The sequence below is a fragment of the Entelurus aequoreus genome, linkage group LG24 (genome assembly GCF_033978785.1).
Source record: "Entelurus aequoreus isolate RoL-2023_Sb linkage group LG24, RoL_Eaeq_v1.1, whole genome shotgun sequence".
Lineage (NCBI taxonomy): Eukaryota > Metazoa > Chordata > Actinopteri > Syngnathiformes > Syngnathidae > Entelurus > Entelurus aequoreus.
Genome location: NC_084754.1, coordinates 26869018 through 26886778, shown reverse-complemented (window position 1 = coordinate 26886778; position 17761 = coordinate 26869018). Strand labels below are relative to the sequence as shown.

The window sequence follows — 17761 nt, the reverse complement described above, 5'->3', positions numbered from 1 at the left end:
TGTCTTGGGCACTAATACACCCCCATACCATCACAGATGCTGGCTTTTCAACTTTTTAAACTTTGCGCCTATAACAATCCGGATGGTTCTTTTCCTCTTTGGTCCGGAGGATACGACGTCCACAGTTTCCAAAAACAATTTGAAATGTGGACTCGTCAGACCACAGAACACTTTTCCACTTTGCATCAGTCCATCTTAGATGAGCTCGGGCCCAGCGAAGTCGGCGGCGTTTCTGGGTGTTGTTGATAAATGGCTTTGGCTTTGCATAGAAGAGTTTTAACTTGCACTTACAGATGTAGCGACCAACTGTAGTTACTGACAGTGGTTTTCTGAAGTGTTCCTGAGCCCATGTGGTGATATCCTTTACATGTTTTATTATTATTTATAAATAGTTGATTTATATAGGCTAGTAAGGCCTATATAAATGGGATGGAACAATCCATATAACACACAGATGACGTCACACGAACATCACGTGACACCTCTGAGGAAGGCTGCAGAAGCAAGATAGCCGAAACTTGTCAGGTACAAAACTTTACCTTACTAGCCTATATAAATCAACTATTTATAAATACACATTAGTATGCTAAATGAACCTCTTTAAGATATCCTTTACACATTGATGTCGCTTTTTGATGCAGTGCCGCCTGAGGGATCGAAAGTCACGGGCATTCAATGTTACTTGCAGGGATTTCTCCAGATTCTCTGAACCATTTTTGATGATATTACGGATAAATCCCTAAATTCCTTGCAATATCTGGTTGAGAAATGTTGTTCTTAAAATGTTGGACAATTTGCTCACGCATTTGTTCACAAAGTGGTGACCCTCGCCCCATCCTTGTTTGTGAATGACTGAGCATTTCATGGAAGCTGCTTTTCTGGGTGTTGTTGATAAATGGCTTTTGCTTTGCATAGGAGAGTTTTAACTTGCACTTACAGATGAAGGGACAAACTGTAGTTACTGACAGTGGTTTTCTGAAGTGTTTCTGAGCCCATGTGGTGATATCCTTTACACATTGATGTCACTTTTTGATGCAGTACCGCCTGAGGGATTGAAGGTCCATAATATTATCACTTATGTGCAGTGATTTCTCCAGATTCTCTGAATCTTTTCAAGATATTACGGACCGTAGATGGTGAAATCCCTAAATTCCTTGCAATAGCTGGTTGAGAAATGTTGTTCTTAAACTGTTGGACAATTTGCTCACGCATTTGTTCACAAAGTGGTGACCCTCGCCCCATCCTTGTTTGTGAATGACTGAGCATTTCATGGAAGCTGCTTTTACACCCAATCATGGCACCCACCTGCTCCCAATTAGCCTGTTCACCTGTGGGAGGTTCCAAATAAGTGTTTGATGAGCATTCCTCCACTTTCGCAGTCTTTTTTGCCACTTGTGCCAGCTTTTTTGTGTTGCGGGCGTCAAATTCCAAATAAGCTAGTATTTGCAAAAAATAACAACGTTTTCCAGTTCGAACGTCAAGTATCTTGTCTGTGCAGTCTATTCTATTGAATATAGGTTGAAAAGGATTTGCAAATCTTTGTATTCTGTTTTTATTTACCATTTACACAACGTGCCAACTTCACAGATTTTGGGTTTTGTTGTCATAGAAGATTCGGGATTTTCCACAATATGGCCGCATGAGGATGTTCTTACACCAAGCCAACGTTCGGCTGGTGTGAGAGCACCTAATTGCCCCCCAAAACAGCACATGTTTAACATGTCCGCAGCGTGCAGATGATTAATGATAACCTCCACAGATCAAAATAGACTCTAAATATTCCAAAGACAAACCAACAGCTAACTTTGTGGGCCGTGACTGCATTTGTGTGCCCAATAAAAACGTGTCATTTTATTCATGCGATTGCTCATCTGGCAAGTAATTAATCAGTCACTTCCTTCCTTGCTTAGCAGAAATAGTAAGAACGGGTTGAAATAAGAGTGGAAAAAATTACGGTTTGAAAATATTATGTTGGTCTGATTTTTGTTTTTAATTAACATTTGTTTGTCATAGTTCTCCTCATATCGAACTAATCCCATTAATGGGTTAGGGCGCCATCTAATGGTACGCCAAATAATCACTTGTTTAAAGCACAGTGTTTTCTTTTCCGATTTTCAAACACAGTGCTACTGTTCAAACTGTGTAAAGTTACAGTGGCCAAAAATATTAAACATACTTGTTAAACAAAACCTCTGCCTTGTTTTTAAATAATAAGCCTACGACGCGACTGTATTTCAATGTTCGTCATTGTGGTGGTACCTGGAGAGCCAAGGGGTGGTACTTGGTTAAAAAAAGTTTGAGAACCATTGGGTTAGGGGTTTCCATTAGGGTTGGGGTTTGCATTTGGAATTTGGGTTTCAGGCAGAAACCATAACCCTAGTTTGAAACCCTAGCTTTAAACCTAGACCCAGATTGAAACCGTAGTGTGAAACCCTGGCTACTGTAGTCATGTTTCAATTCAGGATTAATGTTTTTAACTTGGGTTGGAGTTTCCAGGTAGGACTTGAAATTTAAGGTTAGGGATTGAAATGAGGGATCGAAGATAGGTTAGGGTTAATTTAATTACAGAGATATAAATAATTGTGTTAAAAAAAACAATAGAAAAGGTACATGTTTCCATTACCCTGACAGAGGTTTGAACCCTGGTGTCCTTGTTTGAGCAATAGTGTCACTGAACACAAGACAATAATGATGTAATGTGCATGTGAGCTGTGTGCTTGGTATTTGTATGTATTTTATGTATTTTTATCTATTTATCTATGTTCTTATGTTTTTATGTGTTATTATGAATTTGCACTAAATTAGTTTTACATACATAGTCGTTGTACAATGTACAATGACAATAAAGATATATTCTATTCTATTGTATTCTATTATATTGTTTAGCGGGCAATTTTAACTCTGTGTAGTTTTTGAAGTAGCATTTCAAATTAGGAATGTGGTTACAAACTAGGGTTGGGGTTTTAAACTATGGGGTTTCAAATGATGGTTAGGGTTGAGCGTTTTGGTTTTAGCGTTTGCATATTGGATTTTTGGTTGGATGTTAGGATTTGCATGTGGAATTAGGGCTTTGGGTTAGGGTTTAGTGTTGGGGTTTAGAATGAGGTTGTACTAATAAGTAGATGTGAGGTTAACGGCTGATTAGTTCAATAATAAAATAGTTCTGTGAGAAATATAAATAAGTCATCAGACACATGACAGCAACTTGGCAAAGTAATTTCAGCATATTGCTAGTCTGCATCATACTGGAGCAGTCGAACACCAGCCAAGGACGTTAAAATAATATATAAATGGTGGACATTTATCCATAAAAATATGGAGAAGCAGCTGGAAGGAGATACCATAGAAGTCCACTCTCTGAGGTAAATGCGTTATATCATTAATGCAATACTTCAAAAAACTACTGTAGTTGTTAGTACTATATTCTATTGTATTGTTTTATACCATATTTCTTGTCTAAAAGTTTATTTTTCCTTTTTATGACCTGCTCAGTGGCCTAGTGGTTAGAGTGTCCGCCTGAGATCGGTAGGTCGTGAGTTCAAACCCCGGTTGAGTCATACCAAGGACTATAAAAAATGGGACCCATTACCTCCCTGCTTGGCACTCAGCATCAAGGGTTGGAATTGGGGGTTAAATCACCAAAATGATTCCCGGGCGTGGCCACCGCTGCTGCTCACTGCTCCCCTCACCTCCCAGGGAGTGACCATGGGGATGGGTCAAATGCAGAGGATAATTTCACCACACCTAGTGTGCGTGTGACTATCGTTGGGACTTTAACTTTAAAGGCATGTCACATATCCAGCCCCGCCTACTCCAGGACAAGCTGGACAGAATGCGAGTGGATCCCTGCCTGGTTGCCTGGATTTCAGACTACCTCACCGATAGGCCACAGTACGTCAGACTGAAGGACATCACATCTGACACCGTGATCAGCAGCACCGGAGCACCGCAGGGAACGGTGCTGGCCCCTCTTCTCTTCACCCTGTACACCGCTGACTTCTGCTACAACTCAGAGCTGTGTCACATCCAGAAGTACGCGGATGACACAGCCACCGTCGGGTGCATCAGGGACGGCAGAGAGGAGGAGTTTCGGAGGCTGGTGAGGGACTTTGTTGTCTGGTGCCACAGGAACCTCTTGCAGCTCAACCCTTCAAAGACCAAGGAGCTGGTCATTGACTTTGGGAGGTCGAGTCCAAGGTCACAACCTATTGTGATCGAGGGAGTCGAGGTACAGACCGTGGACTCATTCAAGTACCTCGGGGTGTGGGTGGACAACAAGCTGGACTGGACTGTTAACACAGACCACTTGTACAGGAAAGGACAGAGCAGGCTGTACTTCCTGAGGAGGCTGCACTCCTTCAACGTCTGTAAAAAAACTATTGTGGATGTACTACCAGTCTGTGGTTGCCAGTGTTCTGTACTACATCGTAGTGTGCTGGGGGGGGCAGCATATCTAAGAAGGACAGCTCCAGACTGGAGAAACTGATCAGGCGGGCCGGTTCTACGATCGGACTAAAACTGGACTCACTGGTGACGGTGGCAGAGAAGGGGACTGTGGAAAAACTAGTGAGCATCCTGGATGATGCCAGTCACCCTCTGCATACCGTTGTCTGTAGCCAGATGAGCCTGTTCAGTGCTAGACTGCTTCATCCCAAGTGCAGGACTAATAGACTAAAAAACTCCTTTGTCCCACACGCCATTAGACTGTACAACTCCTCTCTGGGGGGGTAGGGGGGTACTAGGATGACAGGGGATGCAAAATAATAACAGTGTAATACGTTTTCATAACATGGTCACTAATGCCTAGTTCAGGGGTCACCAACCTTTTTGAAACCAAGAGCTACTTCTTGGGTACTGATTAATGCGAAGGGCTACCATTTTGATACACACTTAAATAAATTGCCAGAAATAGCCAATTTGCTCAATTTACCTTTAACTCTATGTTATTATTAATAATTAATGATATTTATCTTTGTGGAAACACTGATCATCTTAATGATTTTTCACAATAAATATATATAGAAACAGATAAATATCAATATGCAACACTTTATTTTTATATTTTCTCTAAGTGCACATTTTTCAAATTGAACATTTTCAAATGATCACTTCTAAGACAGTCTTGTGAAATCACAATATCCCATTTTAACTAGCTAGCCACTAACATTTTTTTTTAACAAATCATGACTTACTTTGCAACATGTTTGTACAAATAATAACTCATGTAAAATACAAAAGTCAACTCTCAAATTTTTAAATAAATCATGTCACACTTTTAACTGGACACCAAATCTGTTATCTGTTTCTCTGTCAGTTAGTGGGAAGCCTGGCATTGCATGCTGTTAACTAGTGTGTTGTACTCTGGTGTGTAACTTGACACTGCAACTCTGAGTGAGTCTTGCAGATGTGCATCAGTGAGACGTGTTCTGTGTTTGTTCTTGATGAAGTTCATGTCAGAAGAGGCTGATTCACAAAGATAAGTTGAACCAAACAGGCTTGCAACCTTCATAGCTGCTGCGCATACACCACTGTACTTTTCTGTGCCAACAAGGCACCAAAAGTTTGGTGCAGCCTGGTGGGCTTTGAGGTGGAGGTCATTTTGCAGTGTTACAATTTCAATCTCCACCTGTTCAGCATCCAGGCTGAATGTTGCACTTAACTGCTCAGCAATGCATGATATGTCCACGTTCATGAAAGGATTAGAAATGAACGACATACATGGCTCTAGCTGATCCAGGTCACAAAACCTGTTCTCAAACTCTTGCCCAACTCTGTTTATGACCTGAGAGTACTTTTCTGCAACTTTGTCAAAAGCCTCAGATTCTACAGATTTTCTAGATTTGCCAGAATAATTTTTTTGAATTTTAATCATAATAAGTTTGAAGAAACACTTCACAAATATTCTTCGTCGAAAAAACAGAATCTAAAATGAAGAATTCAATTAAAATGTATTTATTATTCTTTACAATAAAAAAAATAAATTTACTTGAACATTGATTTAAATTGTCAGGAAAGAAGAGGAAGGAATTTAAAAGGTAAAAAGGTGTATGTGTTTAAAAATCCTAAAATCATTTTTAAGGTTGTATTTTTTTCTCTAAAATTGTCTTTCTGAAAGTTATAAGAAGCAAAGTAAAAAATTGTTTTTATTTATTTAAACAAGTGAAGACCAAGTCTTTAAATATTTTCTTGGATTTTCAAATTCTATTTGAGTTTTGTCTCTCTTAGAATTAAAAATGTCGAGCAAAGCGAGACCAGCTTGCTAGTTGTGGGGAGGCGGGGCCGGCGGACTGACGGCGCCCGCTCCAAGATGGCGGCGTGGACGATCGAGCGGCAAGGTGGGGCGCGCTGGGAGCGACGCCGCAATCAGCATAAGGTGCGTGGAGCACGCAGCTGTGGACAGTGCAATCACCCTCTCGGACCGTATAAAAGGGCGAGAGACGTGAACATCAAGGGAGGAGACGGAGAAAGACGGCGGACGGGAGGAAACCATCCTCTGCTACCACGCAAACGACGGCGACGTGCTGCTGAAAAGCAGACGGCGGACGGGAGGAAACCATGCATGTGCTCACGTGAGGAAAAAAGGCAGCTGCTGAAAAGCACGCAAAAGACTAATTGAAATAATAAAGAAGTCTAAACCGTCTCACGACAATGTCTTCCCTGGATGGTCCTGAGAACCCGCACGACAGTTAGGACTTTCACACTAGTAAATAAATACAATTTAAAAAATAGAGGCAGCTCACTGATAAGTGCTGCTATTTTTAGAACAGGCCAGCGGGCGACTCATCTGGTCCTTACGGGCGACCTGGTGCCCGCGGGCACCACGTTGGTGACTCCTGGCCTAGTTTCTCTTGTAATATTCTTATTTTACTGTTATATTTGTATTCTCATTGATGCTTTTTGTTTTTATTCTACTGTAATATTTTTCTATTTTGTTTCCATTTATACCCCCATTATTTACTTTTTTAAATTCGATCTCAATTCTGTATACTGCTGCTGGAATTTTAATTTTCCTGAGGGAACTCTCCTGAAGGAATCAATAAAGTACTATCTATCTATCTATCTATATTAGAATGGTGCTGTTTTGGGGGGTGAACACCAATTAAATTGATGTCAATTAATTAGAGATGTCCGATAATGGCTTTTTGGCCGATATTTCGATATTGTCCAACTCTTAATTACCGATACCGATATCAACCGATACCGATATATACAGTCGTGGAATTAACACATTATTATGCCTAATTTTGTTGTGATTCCCCGCTGGATGCATTAAACAATGTAACAAGGTTTTCCAAAATAAATCAACTCAAGTTATGGAAAAAAAATGCCAACATGGCACTGCCATATTTATTATTGAAGTCACAAAGTGCATTATTTTTTTTTTAACATGCCTCAAAACAGCAGCTTGGAATTTGGGACATGCTCTCCCTGAGAGAGCATGAGGAGGTTGAGGTGGGCGGGGTTGAGGTCTGGGGGGGGGTGTATATTGTAGCGTCCCGGAAGAGTTAGTGCTGCAAGGGGTTCTGGGTATTTTTTCTGTTGTGTTTAGTTGTGTTACGGTGCGGATGTTCTCCCGAAATGTGTTTGTCTTTCACAATATTATGTCAGATCCACTCGACATCCATTGCTTTCGGTCTCCCCTAGAGGAGGTGGGGGGGTTACCTACATATGCGGTCCTCTCCAAGGTTTCTCATAGTCATTCACATCGACGTCCCAATGGGGTGAGTTTTTCCTTGCCCTTATGTGGGCTCTGTACCGAGGATGCTGTTGTGGCTTGTGCAGCCCTTTGAGACACTTGTGATTTAGGGCTATATAAATAAACATTGATTGATTGATTGATTGATTGTCATTCTTGTTTGGTGTGGGTTCACAGTGTGGCGCATATTTGTAAAAGTGTTAAAGTTGTTTATATGTCTACCCTCAGTGTGACCTGTATGGCTGTTGATCAAGTATGCTTTGCATTCACTTGTGTGTGTGAAAAGCCGTAAATATTATGTGACTGGGCCGGCACGCAAATGCAGTGCCTTTAAAGTTTATTGGCGCTCTGTACTTCTCCCTACGTCCGTGTACACAGCGGCGTTTTAAAAAGTCATAAGTTTTACTTTTTGAAACCGATACCGATAATTTCCGATATTACATTTTAAAGCATTTATCGGCCGATAATATCGGCAGTCCGATATTATCGGACATCCCTACAATTAATTGTATTGGGAGATGTTGATTTGAGGTACAAGTGTTTGGAGTTAAGAGCTCCATCACAGAACCAAATGAAGTGGTAAATTCAGGTGCTAGTGTAGTTTCATTGTAAGTGTCTGATTAGCTCAATGAGGGACGACTACTGAAAGGCGTGTTTGTTTTAAAGGCCTACTGAAATGAATTTTTTTTATTTAAACGGGGATAGCAGATCCATTCTATGTGTCATACTTGATCATTTCGCGATATTGCCATATTTTTGCTGAAAGGATTAAGTAGAGAACATTGATGATAAAGTTCGCAACTTTTGGTCGCTGATAAAAAAAAGCCTTGCCTGTACCGGAAGTAGCGTGACGTCGCAAGTTGAAAGGCTCCCCACATTTCCCCATTGTTTACACCAGCAGCGAGAGCGATTCGAACCGAGAAAGCGACAATTACCCTATTAATTTGAGCCAGGATGAAAGATTTGTGGATGAGGAACGTGAGAGTGAAGGACTAGAGTGCAGTGCAGGACGCATCTTTTTTCGCTCTGACCGTAACTTAGGTACAAGCTGGCTCATTGGATTCCACACTTTCTCCTTTTTCTATTGTGGATCATGGATTTGTATTTTAAACCACCTCGGATACTATATCCTCTTGACAATGAGAGTCGAGAACGCGAAATGGACATTCACAGTGACTTTAATATCCACAACAATACATCGGCGAAGCACTTTAGCTACGGAGCTAACGTGATAGCATCGGGCTTAACTGCATATAGAAACAAAAGATATAAGCCCCTGACTGGAAGGATAGACAGAAAATCAACAATACTATTAAACCATGGACATGTAAATACACGGTTAATGCTTTCCAGCCTGGCGAAGCTTAACAATGCTGTTGCTAACGACGCCATTGAAGCTAACTTAGCAACGGGACCTCACAGAGCTATGCTAAAAACATTAGCGATCCACCTACGCCAGCCAGCCCTCATCTGCTCATCAACACCCGTGCTCACCTGCGTTCCAGCGATCGACGGTGCGACGAAGGACTTCACCCGATCACCGATGCGGTCGGCGGCTAGCGTCGAATAGCACATCTGCTATCCACCTCAAAGTCCTCCTGTTTGTGTTGCTGCAGCCAGCCGCTAATACACCGATCCCACCTACAACTTTCTTTTTTGCAGTCTTCATTGTTCATTAAACAAATTGCAAAAGATTCACCAACACAGATGTCCAGAATACTGTGGAATTTTGAGATGAAAACAGAGCTTTTTGTATTGGATTCAATGGCGACCGAATACTTCCGTTTCAACGATTGACGTCACGCGCATACGTCATCATACATAGACGTTTTCAACCGGAAGTTTAGCGGGAAATTTAAAATTGCACTTTATAAGTTAACCCGGCCGTATTGGCATGTGTTGCAATGTTAAGATTTCATCATTGTTATATAAACTATCAGACTGCGTGGTCGGTAGTAGTGGGTTTCAGTAGGCCTTTAAGATGGTTTCTGTCAAAATCGGATCCATTTTTTTCAAATGTTGTTTTTTTTCCCTTCTCCTATCCCACGAGACCCTTAGATTAAATGTGAAATAATGCACGATACAGTCAGTGTCGTTGTCCAGATGGGAAGTGAAAGTGCTGACCTGCTGCCTGAGAGCCTGCATGGAAGTGTACTCCATGTGGGCTCTCTTTGTTCTGATCCATCCTGGCTCGTCCGGGATGACGGCTGCCATCATCAGCTTGATGAGGATGAGAAGGTGCTGCCGAGCGGGTGAAGAGACATCAGCACAACTTTCACACCTGGCGTCTTTCAGCAATAATCCTACCTCGGCCAGCACGGCCATCAGCACGATGTTGGTGCTGCTCATCTCGCCCTCCACTTGCATCTTTAGTGACAGTGGCGAGAGCGTCAGCAGCCAGCAGTTTGACACCACCGCCATGAAACTCAGGATCTCAAAGGCGATCTGGCAAAAAGACGAGACACAGATAGGAGTTGTTGGAGCGTGACAATCAGACACGTTTGCGTGTCGGCGCTCGCCGCTGACCTGCCACACACCCATGTTGGCCGCGGGGGCGGAGAAAGGCTTGCGGAAGAGTTTGCAGATCTTGTAGGCGTCGGTGCGGATCTCTGTCGCGTTGTTGATGAGCAGCAGCACGGCCGTCAGAGGGTAGACGCAAGAGAACAGACTCAAATAGCCAAATTGCACCAGCAGCTCAATGTATTCTGCAAATAAACCCTGTGGGGGAACACAAAGATGTCCTTTGTTGTCATATTTATTGGTGTTCAGTGTGTCGCATGCCAGCTAGTGTGGCTGTGCGATAGTATGTTGTGTACACATTTTGGGCACCTAACAATTTGATCAGATTCCCATTCCTGGGGCGACTATTTGTTTCAGAATCCATTCTCGATTCAACGCGATTCTCGAAGTGTATTTGGTATAATAAATGTAATAAAAAATTTTTTAGAAAATGTTAAATGTTAGAAAAGTTTCTAAAACTGCTTCTATTTTAGCTACTTCTCTTTGTTTATAATGTATATTTTCTGTTGGATCTACTCTTTATTTTATGCTGCCTTTTTTTGGCTGCAGCTGTTACATATACTGTAATATTGTACATGGTAATTGGGATTTGTTATATATTGTATATATTATATAATACTATAATATAATTAGAGATGTCAGATAATGGCTTTTTTGCCGATATCCGATATTCCGATATTTTCTAACTCTTAATTACCGATTCCGATATCAACCGATACCGATATATACAGTCGTGGAATTAACACATTATTAGGGAGGTCCGATAATGGCTTTTTTGCCGATATTCCAATATTGTCCAACTCTTAATTACCGATACCAATATCAACCGATATATACAGTTGTGGAATTAACACATTATTATGCCTAATTTGGACAACCAGGTATGGTGAAGATAAGGTCCTTTTTTAAAAAAAAAATTCAATAAAATAAGATAAATAAATTAAAAACTTTTAACACATTATGCCTAATTTGGACAACCAGGTACGGTGAAGATAAGGTTCGTTTTTAAAAAAATAAAAAAAAATAAAATAAGATAAATAAATTAAAAACATTTTTTTGAATAAAAAAGAAAGTAAAACAATATAAAAACAGTTACATAGAAACTAGTAATTAATAAAAATGAGTAAAATTAACTGTTGGTTAGTACTATTAGTGGACCAGCAGCACACACAATCATGTGTGCTTACGGATTGTATCCCTTGCAGACTGTATTGATATATATTGATATATAATGTAGGAACCAGAATATTAATAACAGAAAGAAACAACCCTTTTGTGTGAATGAGTGTGAATGGGGTAGGGAGGTTTTTTGGGTTGGTGCACTAATTTTAAGTGTATGTTGTGTTTTTTATGTTGATTTAATTAAAAAAAATTAAATAAAAAGAAAACAATTTAAAAAAAACGATATCGATAATAAAAAAAACGATACCGATAATTTCCGATATTCATCTCTACACAATAGTATGCCTAATTTTGTTGTGATGCCCCGCTGGATGCATTAAAAAATGTAACAAGGTTTTCCAAAATAAATCAACTCAAGTTATGGAAAAAAATGCCAACATGGCACTGCCATATTTATTATTGAAGTCACAAAGTGCATTATTTTCTTTCACATGCCTCAAAACATGAGGAGGTTGAGGTGGGCAGGGTTGGGGGTGCGGGGTTTGAAGTGAGGGGGGGGGGGTATATTGTAGCGTCCCGGAAGATTTAGTGCTGCAAGGGGTTCTGGGTATTTCTTCTGTTGTGTTTATGTTGTGTTACGGTGCGGATGTTCTCCCGAAATCTGTTCGTCATTGTTGTTTGGTGTGGGTTCACAGTGTGGCGCATATTTGTAATAGTGTTAAAGTTGTTTATACGGTCACCCTCAGCATGACCTGTATGGCTGTTGAGCAAGTATGCATTGCATTCACTTGTGTGTGTGAAAAGCCGTAGATATTATGTGACTGGGCCGGCACGCAAAGGCAGTGCCTTTCGGGGCGGTATAGCTCGGTTGGTAGAGCGGCCGTGCCAGCAACTTGAGGGTTGCAGGTTTAATCCCCGCTTCCGCCATCCCAGTCACTGCCGTTGTGTCCTTGGGCAAGACACTTTACCCACCTGCTCTCAGTGCCACCCACACTGGTTTAAATGTAACTTAGATATTGGGTTTCACAATGTAAAGCGCTTTGAGTCACTAGAGAAAATCACTATATAAATATAATTCACTTCACTTTAAGGTTTATTGGCGCTCTGTACTTCTCCCTACATCCGTGTACACAGCGGCGTTTTAAAAAGTCATAAATTTTACTTTTTGAAACCGATACCGATAATTTACGATATTACATTTTAAAGCATTTAGCGGCCGATAATATCGGCAGTCTGATATTATCGGACATCTTTAAATATAATATATTAATATAGTATATCAGTATATACTATATACTGTATATATAATATGTAAATATGACATATATGTTATATTTTATATTGCTACTATGGTACATTTTTACTTTATGCCTTTTGTTTTCACCCTCTTTTTGTGCTCTTGTGTGCACGATCCTTTCCATCCTTACCCTTTCCATCCTTTGTAACTGAGCTACTGAGTGGAACAATTTCCCTTGTGGATCAATAAAGTTGGTCTAAGTCTAATTTCCTTCTGGTTGCAAGGAGATGGCCTAAAACGTCTTTTTAAAAATGTAAAAACGTATTTCAACAAAAAAAAAAAAAAGTAAATCCTTTTTTGAAAATACATTTTTAGTATCTCGATGAACAAGAATTGTGGTTCAGCTGTGAGACTGCTGCAATTAATGTGTAAAAAGTATATATTGACATCGACGCCGATCATGTTCACTCACAGGGAAAACTGGCAGCGTGATTTGGTTTCTAAATTTGTCCTCCTGCGGGTCATCCTCACTCTCCGTCCTATGGGGGGCGCTAACAAAGCGGTCCACCAGGAATGGTACTACCACCTCTGTCAGCTGGTTCACCAGCTGGCTCACGATCAGCAACGAGGCCAGACGCTGAAAACAGACGGGAATAAGGCATCAGCAATATGATATCCATATTATCGTTAACATCACAATTTATTTTGGTATAGGATTAATAATAGAATCATTTCAAAATAGGTTAGAGCTCTGCTCCTTCTTTGGCTGTGGACGTATACAAAATAACGTATTGCATCATTTCCGCTTTACAATTAGCCATGAGATAGTGATAAGGAACATGGAAAAGAAATGTCAGAGTGGTGGCAACACTTTGTACAAATAGGTCAACACTAGTCAGATTATTTTTATATTACCTGTGGTGTTTCACAGGGGTCAATATAGTGTTTATATCAGTGGTTCTTAACCTTGTTGGTGGTACCGAACCCCACCAGTTTCATATGCGCATTCACCGAACCCTTCTTTAGTGAAAAATAAAATGGTTTTTTTTCAAATTCAAGACAAAGTTATATGTTTTTGGCAACACTTTAGTATGGGGAACATATTCTAAGTAACAAAGACTTCATTTAGACTTATTTGGACACTAGGGGAACATATAAGTAATAAATACTTAATTTAGAGTTATTTGGTTAAGGTTAGGGTCAGGGTTATAATAAGGCCATGACGAATAAGGCATTAATAAGTACTTAATAATGACTAGTTAAGAGCCAATATGTTACTAATTTGCATGTTAATAAGCAACTAATTAATGGTGAATAAGTTCCCCGTACTAAAGTGTTACCATGTTTTTTTACTGGTGCACAAAATGAACCGTGCATGAACATCCCCTTGTTCAAAGAACAAAACCAACACAGTGCATAAACTCACAACAAATTACACACCTGCAAATCAGTCTGACTTCTGCTGTTGCCGTATCGGTAATACGCCGATAGGGAGAAGTTTGTATTTACACGATGAGTCGGGTGTGTTTTGACCTCCGCCGAACCCCTGAGCCCGACTCACCGAACCCCTAGGGTTCGATCGAACCCAGGTTAAAAACCACTGCTTTATATCAATATAGTCTTTATTTATCAACGGCATGTGCAACGTATCCGATATTTTTTGACGACAAAATATTTTTTGCTCTGGGGCGGACCTAGTAAAATCACAATACATTAATACATTTAAATGTCAGTTTGACAAAATGAATCATCTCTAAACTTGAACAAAACCAAATTCCTGTTGTTTGGAAATCAAAAGTTTTAATTAATTAACTTAAAAAAGTATTTAATTATACTTACTCATGACTTTCCCAAAACATGTATTGAATTGCTAACGAAATGTACTCATGTAATTAATAGGGAAAGTAATAATGTGTTAAAAAAAAATTGCCATTTGCAGTTGAGAGATGCTTCATGAGAGCAGAGTGTGCGTATGTGCCTATAATAGGCGGTGCCTGTTGCCAAGTGACGTCAGGTAGATAGATAGTACTTTATTGATTCCTTCAGGAGAGTTCCCTCAGGAAAATTTTAATTCCAGCAGCAGTGTACAAAATTGAGATCGAATTTAAAAAGTAAAAAGTAAATAATGGGGGTATAAATGGAAACAAAATAGAAAAATATTACAATAGAATAAAAATAAAAAGCAACAATGAGAATACAAATTTAACAGTAAAATAAGAATATAACAAGAGAAACTAGGCAGTAGTGACCATGTTATGAAAAAGTATTACACTGTTATTGTTTTGCATCCCCTGTCATCCTAGTACCCCCCCCCCCTCCCCCCCAGAGAGGAGTTGTACAGTCTGATGGCGTGTGGGACAAAGGAGTTTTTTAGTCTATTAGTCCTGCACTCCTGTAGTCTCCTTGTCCACAAATGGGGTATCGTATGTAAGATTGCAAGCTTGTAACTTCTTTCATTTATTGTTCATTATTCCCTCGTAGTAGTAGGAGGAGTATGTGTGTGTACTACATGGTGTGTGTTGTTTGCTGTGTGATGTTTCCTCTTCCTATTTGATATCAGGTTTATTTTAGTGTGGTGCTGGCTGTAAAATGTCACTTCCTGCATGGAAAAGTAAGGTGCCGCTATACATCAAACGCATCAGTAAAGGCGTTGTAACCTACGTAAAAGCAATTATTTCGATTACTAGCAAAAGTAATGGCCTCAGTAACACCTTTTTCCCTAACACTGAAAATAAGAAAGGACAAATGAATGTAAAATTGGAAATGAATGACAGAGATTAAAAGAACACACACATAAAATATATAAATATACAAAACAATGAGCAAAATAGCAGAAAGTGAGCATATGTGGATATAATCACATATGACATGAACCTTATAATAATATACTGCATATTGTAATGTATCAGGTGATGATGTATTGTATTGTATTGTTGACCAAGAATCAGATTATTATATCTCAGTGACAGGGCAGGACATTATAAGCTTTTGCTTCTTCCTGCTCCTTTTCAGACATATAAAATGTTGATTTTTTCTTCTATTATTACTGTTGTTGTTTTTGTTTTTTTACAAATGACAATATTGTATTGAAGATGTTATTGTTTTCTTTGAATTGTGTTTATGGAGGGTAGTGTTGTCCCGATACCAATATTTTGGTACCGGTACATTAGACATCTGTTTCTTATTGCAAGTTTGTCCTTCAATAAAATAGTGAACATACAAGACAACTTGTATTTTAGTAGTAAGTAAACAAACAAATTCTCCTAATTTAGCTGCTGACATATGCAGTAACATATTGTGTCATTTTCCATTCTATTATTTTGTCAAAATTATTAAGGACAAGTGGTAGAAAATGAATTATTAATATACTTGTTCATTTACTGTTAATATCTGCTTACTTTCTCTTTTAACATATTCCATCTACACTTCTGTTAAAATGTAATAATCACCTATTCTTCTGCTGTTTGGATGCTTTACATTAGTTGTGGATGATACCACAAATTTGGGTATCTATCTGATACCAACTCTTTACATGATCATACATTGGTCATATTCAAAGTCCTCATGTGTCCAGGGACATATTTCCTGAGTTTATAAACATAATATTATTTTTTTTTTAAACGAAAGAAGATGTTGTGATGCCAAAAAATATAGATGTATTCATAGTAGTATCGACTAGGAATTGGGGGTTAAATCACCAAATGAGGCATAATAATGTGTTCATTCCACGACTGTATATATCGGTATCGGTTGATATCGGAATCGGTAATTAATAGTTGGACAATATTGGAATATCGGCAAAAAAGCCATTATCGGACATCTCTAGTTTATATTCCATCATGCAGGTGAGGATTAGTTACTTAGATGAGCGGCCCAGCACTGTGGAAGGACCTATTTAGCCACTTCTGTGACGACACGTTAGAATTAAAAGCCATAGTGTATGCCAAATTGATAACATTTCTATCCTATATCGTCTATGTCACGCAATCTTAACAAAAATGATCATTGAAGACTTGTTTGCTTTTTATATGCCACTTTGAGTTAGGCGAGACTACACCGCCAATGCCTTCCCAAAGCTGAGCAAATGGGAGGTGGGCGGGTCTGAACAATACAAAACATGTCAGCATAAACTCAACTCACCTTGTCAACAAGAGAAGATTTGTTAAGAAAGGAACACTCCCGTGGTTCTATGTTTGAAGATCAATAGGAAGAAGGCGATTGCAGCTGCATCAGCATCTCCAGTTACTTAACTGGGTGGTGTGCATTATTGATTGGCATTCATCGATTGATTCAGTGATGAAGAATAATATGCTTGCATCGAAACTTTTTTTTTTTTTAAACATGACAACACAACTGTTGTATTGGAACCCATTAGATTGTGTATCTAATGAAGCGTGTCGTCGTGTTCATACCTTGCGGAGCAAAGGAACATCTTGCTTGACAAATGCAATGTGGAAGAGAACTGCAAAGTAGTTGAAGAACGTGAACTGGGGAGAGTGAGAGAGGGAGACACAAAAATTATGAGTCATGGAAAACATTTGAATCGGAAAATACAAAACCCAAAACCAGTGAAGTTGGCACGTTGTGTAAATGGTAAATAAAAGCAAAATACAATGATTTGCAAATCCTTTTCAACCTATATTCAATTGAATAGACTGCAAAGACAAGATACTTAACGTTCGAACTGGAAAACTTTGGTATTTTTTTGCAAATATTAGATCATTTGGAATTTGATGCCTGCAACATGTTTCAAAAAAGCTGGCACAAGTGGCAAAAAGGACTGAGAAATTTGAGGAAAGCTCATCAAACACTTATTTGGAACACCCCACAGGTGAACAGGCTAATTGGGAACAGGTGGGTGACATGATTGGGTATAAATGCTCAGTCATTCACAAACAAGGATGGGGCGAGGGTCACCACTTTGTGAACAAATGCGTGAGCAAATTGTCCAACAGTTTAAGAACAACATTTCTCAACCAGCTATTGCAAGGAATTTAGGGATTTCACCATCTACGGTCCGTAATATCTTGAAAAGATTCAGAGAATCTGGAGAAATCACTGCACATAAGTGATAATATTATGGACTTTCAATCCCTCAGGCGGTACTGCATCAAAAAGCGACATAATAATAATAATAATACCTGGGATTTATATAGCGCTTTTCTAAGTACTCAAAGTCGCTTTAC

At 39.4% G+C, this 17761-nt stretch overlaps 1 protein-coding gene across 1 annotated transcript in view; it reads right to left on the bottom strand.

The window, feature by feature from the left end:
• Positions 1–17761, bottom strand: part of ano10b (anoctamin 10b) — a 57182-nt gene that overhangs the window by 4685 nt on the left and 34736 nt on the right. The window contains exons 11-15 of the mRNA XM_062035876.1: positions 16988–17062; positions 13048–13212; positions 10223–10414; positions 10004–10141; positions 9821–9937 (exon numbers count right to left, since the gene is read on the bottom strand). Of these exons, the coding sequence (XP_061891860.1) occupies positions 9821–9937; positions 10004–10141; positions 10223–10414; positions 13048–13212; positions 16988–17062 (687 nt within the window). The remainder of the gene's footprint in view (positions 1–9820; positions 9938–10003; positions 10142–10222; positions 10415–13047; positions 13213–16987; positions 17063–17761) is intronic.